This window comes from Danio aesculapii, chromosome 17 (assembly GCF_903798145.1).
Source record: "Danio aesculapii chromosome 17, fDanAes4.1, whole genome shotgun sequence".
In the NCBI taxonomy this organism is placed as follows: Eukaryota; Metazoa; Chordata; class Actinopteri; order Cypriniformes; family Danionidae; genus Danio; species Danio aesculapii.
The window spans coordinates 4,309,261-4,326,424 of NC_079451.1; the positions used below are offsets into that span (position 1 = coordinate 4,309,261).

A 17,164-nucleotide genomic window follows, 5' to 3' on the forward strand; every position below is an offset into this window, starting at 1 on the left:
TACTTTGAAAAAATCCTTGTAACAATTTGCACATACAAATTGCAAGTAAATCGTATATCAGGTACGATTAACTTATCAATATCATGTCAAATTTACTTAATGTTTAACCTAACACCCCTGAATCAATTGAATGAAACTTGATTATTTTTAGTCTAAGTATAATTTTTTATTAATCAAATAATAAAAGTTTTTTTTCAAGTAAATAAACTTTTATCAATTCAAATAAATCTTAGTAGATACAAATTAGTCCATTTGGTGTATCGTATTTAATTATGACACATTTACACTGATTTTAAATGTGTTATTTCCAAACAGTACTTTATAGTATAGTATTTAGAATACACTGTTAATGGATGCTATAGCATACATAGGAAACTGAAATATATAGACTAAACTACAAGATAATTATGTGTATGGTATTTTTATATTACTATATTATAATACTATTGTTGTATTACCATATCTATCTATCTATCTATCTATCTATCTATCTATCTATCTATCTATCTATCTATCTATCTATCTATCTATCTATCTATCTATCTATCTATCAATCATTGGGAAGCAAACAGATGATTTTCCAAAGCTTTGACACTGTTGTTGAAATAATACACTGTAATTCTATCTATCTATCTATCTATCTATCTATCTATCTATCTATCTATCTATCTATCTATCTATCTATCTATCTATCTATCTATCTATCTATCTATCGAAATGTTGGGATGAAAGCCTTAAGAAGAATGTGAAATTGAAACTAAGCAAAAAGTTGTAATGTAAGTCTGAAGGAGAAGGGTGTCTTTAGTGGGTGGATCTTGGCCAACTTCCTTTTCTCGTGGTTTGTTGAACAACAGATGAGACAAGTTTCATCGGAGCGCAGCGTTATCACTGCGACTGGCGCACGTGGACGGCAAACATTTAAGAAATGCGTTTAATTTGCTGAGTGGGCAGTTTCACACAGTTCACAACTATTTGTATTACACCGTCGCGTTTATGTAAAACAAGAGTGTGCCGTATTTTTATTTAGGAATATGTAAGGACGAGTTTGAGCTTGCCTGAATTACTGAAAATGTGCGCGCTCTTAATTTGTTTTTAAGAGTGACTCCACTTTGCTCGTGTTCATTATGGTGGACAAGGGACCTCTTCTGACTTCGGCTATTATTTTCTACCTGTCGATTGGGGCAGCAATATTCCAAGTCATCGAAGAACCGAACTGGGAGATCGCCGTGAGGAAATATAAAGCCGAAAAGGAGAACATATTGAAACAATACCCATGCCTTACCAAGGCTGACCTGGACTACATTCTAGAGGTAAGAAGTCCAGTTTGAATGCATCAGTTAAGTTAAATTAACTGTTGAAACTCGTTATCCTGCTGGAATCCTATAACCATATGTCATTATGGACTTTGAAGATTCAGGTAGCCTGTAGGAGGAAATGGAGGAAGATTTTTTTATGAGTCAGCTGGAACGATACTACTTGAACTGGGTGTTCGTTCATTGCTCTACTCGCACTTGCTCTTTTAAGAAGTTTCATTTTATTTATTAATAAACTATTGAAAAGGTTTGCACTCCAGCTATCTTGCTTTGTAGTGGTGTTAAAACGTCAAATTTGAAGAATTATGACATTTTGATAAACATTTAAAACATTGATAGAGGTAAAGTTGGTTTTATATTCGCACATTTAGACATTATCCTTAAAAATGAAATTTCAGAAAAGCATTATTTGCAAATTCTTAATAGGGAAATCATATTAGTAGTCAATGACTATCAAAGTACAACATTGTTCACGGGGAATTAAATAGTGCTAATGTTTTGAAGTAGTACTTGCATGCTAATTCGGACCGAATATTCAAAGTAGTATGGGGCCGTTAAATGAATGAATGTGCGAATATAAATCTAACTTTACCTCAATACAAAATTGTTCGTGTTAAAGTGATTATTCAGGGATCAAAACATCATTTTTTGTGATATTAATGTTTTGGGATTATGGTAGTAAGATGCAGTAACGAGTTTGCCACATGTGTTTATTCATAATGATTATCTAGTGAATAGTATGATTCAGTTGCTTGTATTTAGAAACGGGGAAAAATAAAATAAATAACGAAAAAAGCATGTACATAAACACATTGAGGTAAAGTTGGGTTTATATTTGCACATTGGTTCAGTGACAACTTGTGAGATGCTCCGTGGTTTACCATGGTACTTTGAATATTCGGTCTGAAATCACATGCAAGTATGACTTGAGAACAACATTAGCACTATTTATTTCACTGTGAACAATGTTGTACTTTTGATAGTCATTGGCTGCTAATATGATTTCACTATTTATCATATGCATAGAATACTTTTCTGAAATTATATTTTTATGGAGAAACTCTGAATGTGTGAATATAAAACCAACTTTCCCTCAATTATAAGCAAGTTGTTTCTCCTGCCCCTTTCCATCAAAGTAATATATGAGTGATTAATACTAGTGTGGTCACATTTATTTTTATCGTATCTTTATTTTCAAAGCATGAGGGATCTTGTGGGGCTCACCCATTGATCCACCTATCTGAAGAGTTCAGCTCCAACCCTGATCAAACTCACCTGAACAAATTATTTAGGACATGAGGCAGCACTTTATAATTACAGACAAGTGTGTTTGATCAGGGTTGGAGCAAAACTCTGCAGGTAGGTAGCTCTTCAGGAACACCTAGTCTAATGTGACATTTTAGCTTGCCAGTCAGCTCAGGAAATTGTCTTGCACATTTAATACAACTGCACCTTTAATACACCTGCAACCCCAGGGTAATATTGTTACAGCATGCAAATAACAAACACTTTAGGGCTGCACAATATATCAATTTAGCATTGATATCGCAACGTGCGCATCTGAAATAGTCACATCGCAGGATCTGCAATGATGAGTTGGGATTATAAAGACCAGGAACCACGTTTCAGAACATGATTTGTGGAGTCATCGCAAATTTGAACCCTAAGATTTTCTTTCGATGTGTTTTAAGAAACAGTGACTAAGATATCAAGTAATTTCAAACCAAGAAATTCAATTTAACAATGATTAAATTGCATCTAATTATTTATACAATGAAGACGATACAATGCTATTTTCAATAATGTTGAATTTATGTTCTGTGGCTCCACAGAAACCATAAAACAAAAAAATAATTGATTTTTAACCATTTTATTCACTTATACTTGCAAATTGTTTATTATGTTTTAAGCAGATGTATGAATTCTTTATAAGTAGAGTTATTTAGGTCATCTTTTTTGAAATTATACTCATATCGCAATGCATATAGCCAGTTTTTTTCCCCCAATATTGTGCAGCCCTAAAACAGTTAATATTAAAAAAGCCACATAGTTTATATGAAGTAGCAGACGAGTTTGTAGAGTTGTTTATTGGCTTAAATGTATATGTACATGCATACAAGAACTTGGTAGCTTTGTATTCTCATGAGTTTCATTTTAAAGTTGCATTTTGATGATTTATGAAGCTGCGGGCCTAATGTTTGAATAATTACTTAAAAAAAACAACAACTCTTTCTTAAAAATCATTTACTGTTTTTGAGATGGATGAGGAAAAATTGCTTATTTATTTACGCTGAGTTGTAAACATTTAAAAAAAAAAAATTCTCATTCAGCCGATTTCCTGGTCTGGTGGCAGCACTAGTTTAGCTTAGCATAAATCATTGAATCAGATTAGAAGATTTGCATTTGGCTATATAATGACCGAGGAGTTTCAATAATTTTCAAATTTAAGCTTGAGTCTTCTGTTGTTACATCATTTGTACTAAGACTAATGGAAAATGAAAAGTAGTTTTTTTTCTTAGTGGTTATGACTAGAACTGAATTCTAATTCTGGTCCTAATAATAAAGGAATTTACTGACGAACCATGCCTGGATCAACTACAATGATATTATGTTATAATTATTATTGTTGTTAGAAATATTTAATTATGCATTGCTTGAACCAAAACAAAAAAATAAACACAAACAAACTTGAGAGAGCCTCATAGAACCATAGAGGACACGAGACGCACTACCATGCTCTATTACATGGGTCTCAAACTCAATTCCTGGAGGGCTGCTGCGCTGCACAGTTTTACTCCAACCCTAATTAAACACAGCTGATACAGCTAATCAAGGTGTTGAGACTCTTGAACAACTTGATCATTTGGATCAGCTGTGTTTGATTAGAGTTGGAGCAAAACTGTGCAGCGCAGCAGCCCTCCAGGAATTGAGTTTGAGACCCATGTAATAGAGCATGGTAGTGCGTCTCTTGAACAAAACAGATATAGTATGACTTGATGTATGCAACCAAGAAACCAACCTTTTCCATTTAGAGAGTTACAGGTTTTATTAGACCTTTATAAATGATTCATTTGTCAAATACATAATTTAATGTCACGAATCAAACTATATACTGAGAAATAAGCATAATGATCCTTTCATAATGATCACTGCAAACTAAACGGAGGCATTAATTTTATATATAAACTATAAACATACAAAAGAAAAAACATAATGCAAAAAAATATGTAATAGACGAAAATATTATATGCTATCGCATATATGAAAGTCAACACAAGTGCTGCCTTGTCATACTCTTAATAGAGTATTACAGTAATAAATGATCCATTAATAAAATACTTGACTCAAAATACATGACTTTATAAAAACATGACTCTACGACTCAAACATTTTAATGCATTTCATTATTTTAAAGATTATGAGATAATTGATTTTACTTCAGCACTTGCGTGCTTTTATGTTCTCACTGTGCGTTCACACCGAAAGCGGTGAGAGCGTCCAAGGTTGCTCTGGCCGCCCTGGCGACAACGCTGTCAGCCTTTAGCTCCGGCGGCGAGAGCATCAAAATTCGCTACATTGATCTCGTATTTAAAGGGGCCGTTGCAGCATATCAGTTACATTCCTGCATAAAACACGCTTTCTATCGTGAAAATGTTGCGCATTTCTTATCAAATTCATTTAACAATGGAAGATCAAGTTGCATGTGGTGTGGCTTTGCTCCACTTAATTATCCAATCTGTCCATATGTCTGAAATATTCTGAAGCAGCAACACTGTCTTGTACTGTCGCATGGGATTCCCGCTTTTTTAAAGATAAATATATAACGTTACAACATTAAAGCACATCAGTAACTTATTTAATGCATGTTCCTGTTAGAAAACATTGTAAATAATTGAAAATCCGGCGACCGTAATAATAAAACCCTTGGGAACAACTGTGGTCGTAACCAAAGTTCACAGGTCTGTGTTCTCTGAACTCCTCTCAAGAGGTGGACTTCTTCATTCTGATTGCTTGCCGCCGGACCACATCATAGCTCATTAATAAGCTCTTCTTTTCAGATGTTGCCATGGGGACTCATAATATATGCGCTCCATTGATAATGCCTTTTTATAGCCACGGTATGCGCGCTTAACTCTGAGTTAGGCTACGGTCACACTGGGCTTTGTGTGTGCGAAATTCTGTCGTGCGGCGCTGCGAAAAGGGGCGGGATTAAACAAGATGATTAGACATTATTAAAGTGAGCGATTGCTGAATGTTTTTAATTCCTGTCCAGAGAGGTCTTATTTTGATCCTCGATTGATCTCACGCAGTCAAGTGATGCGATTTCGCAGGTTAGAGTTCACCAAGCTTGAACTTTGCACCGCAGCAACATGCGAAACTTGATGCATGACCCTGCATTTCCGGTCTGACGCATTCGCGTGCGTATGACTTGAAGTCTATGGGAAGAAATGTCAAGTGTGACCGCAGCTTTAGTCTACTCAAAGTTAATTAACCTAACTCAGATCAGCTATTCTGATACCGAAAACTCTGAGTTTTTAATTTCTCTGTAAGTCAACTCAGAGTTCAAGTTTAAACTCAGAGTTGGTTGAACCTCTTTACTGAAACAGGTCACAGATCATCCCAAATTTGTTGTGTTAGCTATCTGATGGAGCGCAACAGCTCCATGATTTCAAGGGGCCCTCTAAAAGCAGCCAGGCTTTGTACGTGAGCAAAATTTCTTGATTATTACACCAGAATGAGAGTATAGCTTTTAGTGTTGGGATTTTCAATGGGTTTGCACCTATTTTCTGCATCATCCTCTGGGACTAAATACCATCATTACCTGCATCCACACACCGATTTCAACATCACTCTGATTATTCACAGCTGAAGGACATTCACTGATAACCTGGACAATAAATACACTTGTCACTTTCACCTGTTGCTGAATCTTGTTAGCTTTTGCTGCATTTCAAATCGTCTGCCTTGGCATTGAGCCTTGAACCGTTGTTTTTGATTTATTTGCCGCCTGTCTTGACCATACGCCTGTTATACAGGCACTTTGATTACCTCTTTTGTTTATGCTCCGGTTCAACCCTGTCTATTTCACTATGAGACTGTTCAATAAACTGCATTTGGATCTTACTCTTGTCATAATTTCCCCATTCACAGCATTTAGCAATATGAGATTAGAAACTAGAACTTGTCATTTTCTATTGGTCTTAGTACACAATATAACTACTGAGGAGTCAAACATAAAATGTAAAAATTATTGAAACCCTCTGGTCATTTTATTAAAGTGAGGTCCTAATGGCCTAATTGGAAACAATGATTTATTTTAAGCTAAGCTATATCTGCCCTGCCAGACCCAGAGATTGACTGAATGGATTTTCAAAATGGTTAAACTCTACTGTTTAACTCAAGGGGTCAGGATTCGTAAAATTAGCCTATTTTTTAAAAAAAGTGGTGTGTTCCTTTAAGATTTTAAGTTAATATTTGTCTTGTTATTGTCTCATAATGTTAGTGTCTAAGTCAGTGACACTTTAACAGTACTTCTTTGTTAAATTATTAACTACCATCTATGCTCAGGGTACAGCATTTGGATTGTAATCTTTGTATGAATCTGAAAGGCAATGTCTTGAAAGCAATAAGTGCCATGTGTAAAGTTGTTCAGTTGAAGTCGAACAGGTTATTCTTGTTGATTAAGGTGTTGGCAAGGAATGCATTTTGTTGTAATTCACAATGCTGTGCAGGTGTGATGCTTATTTTGTAAAAGGGGACAGAAGAAACTGCAGATAAATAACTTGTTTAAGTGATTAATGATCAATTTAACTGTTCGTTTTGCCTTAGATATGAAAGGATAGCAAATAGACAAAATATAGCAATCTTTATTGTGTAAATCCAGTAACACTCTACCCAACTGCTATGACCAGATTATATAATTTATTGCATGAACTGAAGTGCATTCGCCAGCTGATAAAGTAGGCAAAACTGTTTAATGTGCACTTAAAAGCTATTTTCCAAAACAGAATGAAGAAACTTTTTGAGTTTAAAGATCCCATTTTATTTTTCCCCTTATACCCATGAACTTATATGGTAACTGCTAGATATGTAAAAAGTATATACACAGTATACTGCAATTACACATTGGTACAAAGTATCTTCATGTGTTATAGTGGTGTAATTACTGGCATGTAACAACCTACTGAAAGGTATGTGTAAGTACAAATGTGTAACAGGACATTGGTAACTACACTTTTTTTCCACACACATATATATATATATATATATATATATATATATATATATATATATATATATATATATATATATATATATATGCGTACATTGTGTGCCTCATTTATTATCTTTCAAATATTCAACTGAAGTTATGAAGTGAGTTTGGATTAAAAACATCTGTGTTTGTTGTAGAAACTTTTAAAACAAAGAACCAATTTTTAAGGACCTCAAGATTCGTTTCTGAGTGTCATGAGCTGATTGTAAATTGATTCTTAACTTTTTTCATTTCTTCAGCTGCATATTAACACATTTACAACCAGAATGTAAGTTAAGTCTATGCTTGTTTAATGATTGGAATCTCTGTATGACAATACTGTCATCTTAAAAAAACATTTATTTTATTATTATAAATTCAGGACATACAAGCTATGAATGTTAGAACAAGCATATTCCATAGATTCATGAAATGAAATAAAATGTACAGTTGTAGTCAAATTATTATCTCTCTTGTGAAATAATTTTTTCTAATATTTCATTAAAAGTGCTGTTTTCAACACATTTTAAACAACAGTTTTAATATCTAATTTATAATAACTAATTTATTTAGTTTTTAGCATGATGGCAGTAAATATAATTTTACTTTAAAAATACTAGCATTCAGCTTAAAGCAAGATTTCCAACATAATAATGCTTAGTTAGCAACACTGTACGGTAGGTCTTGAACACATTCATGAACATCCCGCATTTACAAAACACAACCTGTGAGCCTTCACTCATAATGAAGTGAGTCATCTACCCCCTTTAGTTATTCTACAGCTGGTGGCACACTGGATGAGTAGTGCAGTATGCACTGCATCTATGATGGTTTACATTCGGGTGGGGAACAAAGTTTAAATAGCGTACTGAAGCCAGCCACACAATGGATCAGAAGCACCGCACCTGTAATTATCTATCTGTCCAAATGATGCAAATTCTGTGCTAATATCCGCACCTGATTCTGTTTAAAGCTTGTGCTCACATAGGCCCACATTGACGCGGTTTAATTTGAATTGAGAATTGATTCTGAACTCTTCAGAATTGATCCAGATATGTTAGAATTGCGATGCATCCTTTTTTTTTCTTACACTTAGTATTTACACCTTGTAAGCTCCTCTTGGAGTTGTGTAAACAAGATTCAGTGTATTGCTTCTCTGTGTTTCGAAGTTTATTTGTGTGTTTTGGGAAACATTGTACTAAAAGAAGTTTACGAAAATCGGTGTAGTTATTTGTAATAATTGCAATACTTCTCTGGTTTTTAATCTCATGCCCCTTATGTAATTTGTAATGTAGAATATCTCCCTACAATTGACCTGCCATATTTTTTATAATAGTAATAATAGTCCCATGCAAAATCATCATCTCTGTGATTTGGCAGGGTCATCTATCAGGGATTAGTTTATTTTTATCCATCTATCCAGATCATAAAACTTCTTAATTATATCAGGAAATAATCAGTCTTGCCTGTTAGAATGTCCACAGATAATTCTACAGTGTAATGACTTTGGGGACCCACGACCATGCACATATCACCCTGTATATCTTGTACAACACAATGGATTTAGATCATCAGCTTTCTAAATGTACATGTGAGTGTGGGTCCTCGAGAATTGGGAACCGTTTTTAAAAGTATGTATATTCATGCAACTAACCCATTTTATATTCCTTTGGTTTCTTTACCAAGTGAAAAAAAATGGAGAGGAAAGTACTGGTAACAGGTTCTTTCTTTAAAAACAACTTTAGTTTAAAGGTGCAGTGGGTCAGATTGACACTCAGTGGTTGAACTAGGTATTGGAGTCCAAAAAAAAAAAACTTCACCCGAGCCACTGCTTGTGTGATTCCACTCAAACACAGGTTGCCAGATTGATGACATTAACATGAGCGAGCGTGCTTGACTACCATAATGTGTCCTCACTATTCACGATAAAAGGAGTCTTTTCCAATGTAAAAGGCAACAGTCACCTTAAATTACTATTTTAGAAATGGTTTCTATTTCTAGCAGCTGAACATCAGCATATACTACTACGACAATGATCACCTCAGGTACTGATTCTGTGCGGTGTCCTTGCCAAATTCCGCCATCGTCCCGTACTCATCATGCCTCCCAATCATCTCCATTCACCGAATTGGTTCTATCACTATCTCTCCACTCCCCCCTATAGCTGGTGTGTGGTGAGCACGCTGACGTTGTTGTCCTATGGCTGCCATCACATCATCCAGGTGGATGCTGCACACTGGTGGTGGTTTTCAAGATTCTAAAGTGCTTTGGCTCTATGGCCATACACAATAAATGTGCTATATAAATGCACAAAACGTACTTCTTTAGGCAAGCTTTCATTAAAGAGCTTGCAAATTATTACAGAACAGATTATTTTTGGGGTCTTACTGTTTTGTTGTGTGGCAAGTAGCATTAAAGCTCAAATTCCTTCAGTCTTATACATTAGGCCTAGAAGTTGGGCTGCTGATAAGGTTGTCAAGCTTTATGCTGTGATAACTGGACTTATGTAAATTATCACTTATTTCACAGCCTACATCTGTTATAAATCTGAACAAAACAGAAGGTTTGGGATGATTTGTGTAAGAAACTAATACTACACAACATCTAAACGGTGACTTTAGGTGTGGTGACTGTAGTACAAGCAGAACAATTGACTTTAGTTCATTGAATTAGTACATTTTGTGTCATAGTGTGTGTGAATCTTTCTAATAATTCAACAGCTTGTCTTTAATTATTCCTTATATATTTGTCTTACACATGTACGATTTTGCTTCAGAAAGCTTTTAATAACTCAGAACTCGTATAGCATTTCACTCAATTAACATTTCATTACAGCATTAACCAATGTAAGAGATATTGTAAGATCTCATGCAAACTTTAGGTGTGTGTCTGTTGTCATCAGCTTGCTTAATTTTGAAAATAGGTGGTGTCCGATGCTGCAGGACAAGGCATCACCATCACAGGCGATAAAACCTTTAACAACTGGAACTGGCCCAATGCTGTCATCTTTGCAGCCACAGTGATCACAACAATAGGTAAGAATCATGAAAAATAATCAAGACTTCAAGAAATACTTGTAGCCCATGTTGTAAAATTCTGCTTAATTGCAATAGCTTAGTTATTAAGGAGCCCCTATTATACATTAAAATGGTCATGTTTTGGTTTTAAGTGTCTCCAACAACAGGCTGATATGTATGCAAGGTCCAAAAACACTTTCATTGTCTTATAATATGTATTTATTTTTACCTAATTATCCCAGAGACTCCCATATGAATCACTCAGCGATTAATTTGTTCCCAAACCCCTCCTTAGCACGAAGCTAATCTGCGCTGATTGGACTGATGACAGTCTGTTGCGATTGGTCGACAGGGTTCAACGTGAGACAGAGTGAAATGCCCACCACAGGTTATCAACAATATTTAAGTAGTCCGAATGCATGGTGTATGTGTGAGGACACCTGCCAACACTCCTGTTTTCACGGGAGTCTCCCGTATTTCAGACCCATCTCCCGGCACCCTTACGTTTTGTTTTTTATCCCGGAAAACTCCCGTAATTTGAACTATCATCTTTGGGTAGAGAAAATAACACCAACTTTCCCCTCACACTTTCATTAATATCCAGCTGAGCACAGCATCTTCACGACTTGATTCAACCGGGATCTGCTACAGTGTTTGTCTTCCTCTTTTTCTTTGCTACTGTTTGTGGGCGGGGCTGCAGGTTTCAATTTTTGCGGGTTTGTGCACGCAACAATTGGGCGGGGCTTAAGTTTCATATCGACGTCACACTAAAACGGCTAAGTGATGTTTTATAAACAAATTTCGGGAGGAGCACGCGCAGAAGTTTCAGTATCAAATACGTCATTGACAATTATTCTATTATCCAATCAGTTCTTGACCAAACCCCTATATATACCAAAGCTGTCTTAGCTGCAGCATCTTACGACTTTAGCATCCCTCCACCACCCTGTCACCTCACCTCTTAAGCATTACAATCCCGGGGGGAGCGTTTTAAGACCGGGCTAGATACTTCGCTTGAATCCCAATTCATCTCTGTTTCCTGATAAGAGGAATAACTCGAGTTTGGGTGTCTTCCCCGAGCTCAGAGCCCTCTTCCCGGACAGCACGCCAAATACGCTTTATTCTGAAACTATTGCAAGTGTGAACTTGTGAAAGACTCGTTATCAAGACGGTTCATTTGAAGCACTATGAGTCGACTCTTATAAATGAATCAATAGTTTTAAACACTGTGCACTTTCAGATTTAAGCCTTAGCTGGATATTTCACATCACATAGTGCTGTGTTACACACTACATGAAAGGTCATTTTCAAAAACCCATTTAAACTCAACTGAAACTCTTATTATATAAATTGGTTAACATTTTACTAGAACTACACCTTCATTAGCCGCATTTCCACTATCGGGCCAGTGCGAGCCAGGGCTTTAATCGGGCCAGGCCGGGCCAATAGCCCGGGAGGTTGAGAAATGAGGCCGAAATCATGTCGTGTTTCCACTGTCAGGCTAGTTGCTCGCAGCGCGTCACGCAAACACCGCCCCCAGAACATCCCCCGAATCAAACGTCACACAACCCGTCACACAACCCGCCCACTTCAGCGGGAACAAAAAACTCAAATTATAACCACAAACACAACCTGGCATCACTACGAGAGCTGGAAGATGGAGAACACCGAAGCGATTGCTTTTTTACTGTTTGTGGTCTGTTGGTGTAAGGCCAGACAGCGATCCCTGGATAAGGACATTCGAGTTCGGCGGTATTTACTTCCAACACAGATTTTGGCTGCAAGGCGCAAAAGAGCAGCCGAGCTATCCATTTTTTCTTCTTCTTAGTGAGTTGATCAAGCGCGATAGCAAAACAAATGTAAGGGAAGAAAGCATCTTGTCTCCTCTTTACCTGACAGGAAAACTCCGCCTTTGTACGTAACCCCGCCCCGAAGCCCCAGTTGGCCCTCCTTGGCCCAAGGTATTCGGCGGGCCGAAAAAGGCCGGGCGCTGGCCCCAAGGAAGCCCCGCTTTGGCCCGTTTACGCCCCGGAAGTGATAGTGGAAACGCGACTGGCCTTGGCTCGCCCTGGCTCGCTCGCTTGAGGCACGATAGTGGAAACGCGGCTATTGTATTACAATTCTGCTCCATGCGTGATTTGCTGGAAATTCCTTAATCTAAAATATTGTTTTGTCTTTGTATTCTTTTTTCTTAATCTGTTAACTGCTTTGACACATCCTACATTGTAAAAGCACCATACAAATAAAGATGGCTTGACTTGCTGTTAAGTGAATCAGTTTTCATGAAAAATAATTGTTTATTTCTACAGGTTATGGAAATATTGCCCCAAAAACACCTTCAGGGAGGGTTTTCTGTATATTTTATGGTCTCTTTGGAGTGCCACTGTGTTTCACTTGGATCAGTGAACTTGGAAAGTTTTTTGGTGGAAGAGCTAAACACCTTGGACGGTTTCTTACTATGAAAGGAGTAACATTGGTGAGGAATAAAATAGCATTTTGCAGATCTTTTAATATTGTTGTTGATAATTGACTCATTTGTTTGTTTTTTTTTTACTTGTTAAAGCGGAAAACACAGCTCACCTGTACAGCTGTCTTTCTGTTATGGGGTGTGCTGATCCATTTGGTGATTCCTCCATTTGTTTTCATGACTCAGGAAGGCTGGACCTATGTCGAGGGCTTGTATTTTTCTTTCGTCACTTTGACAACTATTGGTTTCGGTGATCTTGTAGCAGGTAGGTATCTAAGATTTTTAGCTGCTTATCATCATGCATCTCATTTACAGTTAAGCAGATGACATACAGGGGTTGCACAATGAAACTGAAACACTGGCCAATGTAGTATTGGAGGTTTCATGGAGAAATTTGACCAGTCTGGTGGCCAATATTCATTGATTACACATTCAACCAGTAATGCCGCAGTCACAGTAGAGTTTGAGCTTGCGAAATTCTGTCGTACTACACTGCGAAAAGGGGCGGGACTAAACAAGATGATTAGACATTTAAAAAAGCGAGCGATTGGTTCATATTTAAAATTTTTGTCCAGAGAGGTCATGTTTTGGTCCTCGATTGGTCTCACGCAGTCAAGTGATGTGATTTCGCAGGTCAGAGTTCACCAAACTTTGCAACACAGCGAACTGCAAAATTTAAAAGTGTGTGTGTGTATATATGTATATGTGTATGTGTATATATATATATATATATATATATATATATATATATATAGATATATAGATATATAGATATATAGATATATAGATATATATATAGATATATATATAGATATATATATAGATAGATAGATAGATAGATAGATAGACACACAGGGCCTAAACACTCACCGAGCTCCAAATAAACGTAAGGAACTTACTTTTAGGAACTTAGCAGTGCAGTGTTCCTGAAAAGTAAGGAACTTCTTCAGGAACACTGCACTGCTGAAGAACAATACACATTTCATTCCACTGCAAGCAATGCAAGACATCAAGTAGAAAGGATCCAGCATCGTTGGGTTGATCACACGACTGAGTGGAGCGTATTTAAAAGCATAATAAACCGTTTTCTATTGACATTGGCATTAGGTTTTGCTTATGTAATTGCTTCTTGTGTAGAAGCCAGTTTAGGGTCAGTTCATAACAGGTTGACCTTATGTATGTTAGGCTAACTGTAACCAGCAAATGCTCAGTTACTATCGACCCCATTGTCCTGAGAAACTAACACAATTTCTCTTCAAGACTGCCAATAATGCAATTCATTGCTTCATTCAGCGTCTTCATCTAAGTTCTGTTTTGATTAAGTATGTGTTAGTTTCAACCTGATCTCACGAGAAAATGTATTTTACATTTTGTCAGTTTAGTTGCTTATTCCTACGAATTCGTAGAGTTCAGTACGAGTTCAGTCGTATACGAAATTATAAGATTTTAAAAAGGAGGCGTGGCACCTAACCCCACCCCTAAACCCAACCGTCATTGGGCGATGAGCAAATCGTACTAAATTATACGAATTAGATTGTACGAATTCATACGAATTAGCCACTAAATCAAAAAGTTACGAATTGCCGTGAGATTGTGTTGGTTAGTTTATAGTTATTTCTGATGCCAGATTGTGATTATTAGTTAGTAGTTTGCTAATTTTTCATTAGTAGTGTGTGTTATTTTTGCTTCGATGTATTTTGGTTAATAAATTAATCTTTTTTTTATTGAAACTATTGTTTTTGTGTTGATAATATGAGGCTCTACAAGTTAGCGATATCACGCTAATCCTTCAGATTTGGCTGGATAATAAACAACTTTATATTTGTATAATTCAATTAACAATATTTTATTGTTAATTGCTTTGACAGTCGAAGCTGTCTGGAGCCCCATTTAAAATGAGTTATTTATCTGTTATTTCTACATTATTTGGTGCCCTACGAGAGGCTAAAATATCAATATTAATTTTAATATCAAAATATTGATGTTAATATTTGTGATAAATTCAATTATCACTACATTAATTGATGCCCTCGAGTGGGGTTAAAATATCAATATTAATTTTAATATCAAAATATTGATGTTAATATTTGTGATAAATTCAATTATCACTACATTAATTGATGCCCTCGAGTGGGGTTAAAATATCAATATTAATTTTAATATCAAAATATTGATGTTAATATTTGTGATAAATTCAATTATCACTACATTAATTGATGCCCTCGAGTGAGGCTAAAATATCAATATCAATACCAAAATATTAATACAATATTAATGTTAATATTTGTGATGAAGTCAATTATCACTAAATTTATATATTAATAATCAATAATTTGAGAAACTGGTTCCATCCATCTGTTTTCAAATGTATTTTGGTATATATGATTATATATATAATTATTATTATTTTTTTTTTTTTTTTTGCAGAACACTAAATTATTATTATTATTTATTGTTACAATAGAAAATAACCAACATTTCTTGCAACTAAAGTTTTAACTAAACATCAGCAAATTTAATATTTACTATTTTATTTTTTAATGATTGACCTTAGTTGTGTTGGTGGTTCATTCTGCAACCCCTACAAGTAAAGGCTTAAGCCAAAGGAAAGTGAGTGTTGCCCGATGTTATAGGTCATTTAAAAATAAAAGTACTATTGCTACTTACAGGTGTGCCGCTTAGGTGGGAGATCAGGAGTTAGGACAAATCTTAGGGCCCCTAGAGATACTATTAGGGTATGTGTGTACACAGTTTTCTCATTATTTGTTTGTTTTATTTTAGGTGTTGACCCAAATGCTGAATATCCCACTCTCTATCGCTACTTTGTTGAGGTGTGGATTTATCTTGGTCTGGCATGGCTGTCTTTGTTTTTCAATTGGAAGGTGCGTATGGTTGTGGAGGCTCACAAAGCTCTAAAGAAGCACCGTAAAAGGCGTAGACTTTCACTGGATGAGTTACAGCCCAGGGAAAGTCATAAGACACTAAACCTTCCCCCAACTCCCAATGATGTCAACATCTTCAGCTTCCTGTCCAAGAGAAAGGAAGGTTACAATGACTTAATTAAGCAAATAGGTGCTGACAAAGGAGAAAATCAGTCTGTCGGCACCATGAATAGTAGGAAGAATGTAGCCGCAAAACGCTCAAAAAGCTGCAGTGATGCTCTATCTATAAATGGAAATACTATTGTTAATCTAGACGGCTCACCTCGACTGAAGCGCCATTATAGCTTCAGTGATAGAGTTGCTGTAGCATTCTCAAAATCCAAGGGGTATCTTTTTGGCCAAGAGGAATGTCTTCTCATGAATGAGAAGCTAGAGGATGGAGATACTGACATACAGTGCATGAGAATGTGTGAGAATCAGCTGGACAAGGAGGCAGGAGAGAGCCATAAAGCTCTTGTATCTGAAGGCTGCAGAAATGGTCAGATCACATGGGACTCCAAAGGTTACCAGACCAACATGTTTTCTAATGCTAACATAACCTTCATTGATGAGGATAATTTTCTAAACGATAACCGGGAGGATGAACATGACTTTATGCCTAGCTTCCCATCAGATGAGACGGATTTCAGAAAGGAAGAGGACTCAGAATCTGAGACCTCTGTTTTCACCACATGTGGGTCAGACCATGGACATTCTTATGAGCAGCTGGTGGAAGAGTATTCCAAAGAGGACAACACTGACATTTAATTAAAATTACTCTGAAATGTTGTAAAGTATTATAGAAAATTATTTTATAAAGCAGTCTGTGGTCATGTACTAAGTCTCAAAAGTCTAAAATTGGTTTTCCACAAATTAAAGGACTCCAATTTTGGACTTTTTACAAGATGTGAAATAAATATTTTTTTGTCTCAAGAATGTGTCTATGAAGTTTCAGGTCAACATACCCATAAGATAATTTATTATACCCTGTGGAAAATGTACATTTTTGGGTCAGAGGTAATTGTAGCTTTAAAGCCTGGTTTATACTGGACGCGTCCGCTAGTTCGCTTGAGTGCACGCGGCAAATGTGATGTCATCGCGTAGTTTGCGGAGGTTCGATTTGGGTGTGCGCGACATGATTTCAGCCGACAGAGCGAATGTTTTTTTTTTTGAGACTCGAGTGAACGGTGTGT

At 36.2% G+C, this 17,164-nt stretch overlaps 1 protein-coding gene across 1 annotated transcript; it reads left to right on the top strand.

Moving 5' to 3' along the window:
- Window positions 1-854: 854 nt before the first annotated feature.
- On the top strand, window positions 855-16,907 carry kcnk5a (potassium channel, subfamily K, member 5a). Its single transcript, XM_056477682.1, has 5 exons — window positions 855-1,310; window positions 10,490-10,601; window positions 12,893-13,059; window positions 13,147-13,315; window positions 15,832-16,907. Exons 1-5 carry the CDS (start codon window positions 1,125-1,127, stop codon window positions 16,737-16,739), a joined length of 1,542 nt encoding a protein of 513 aa, XP_056333657.1. The 5' UTR covers window positions 855-1,124; the 3' UTR covers window positions 16,740-16,907.
- The last annotated feature ends 257 nt before the right edge of the window (window positions 16,908-17,164 follow it).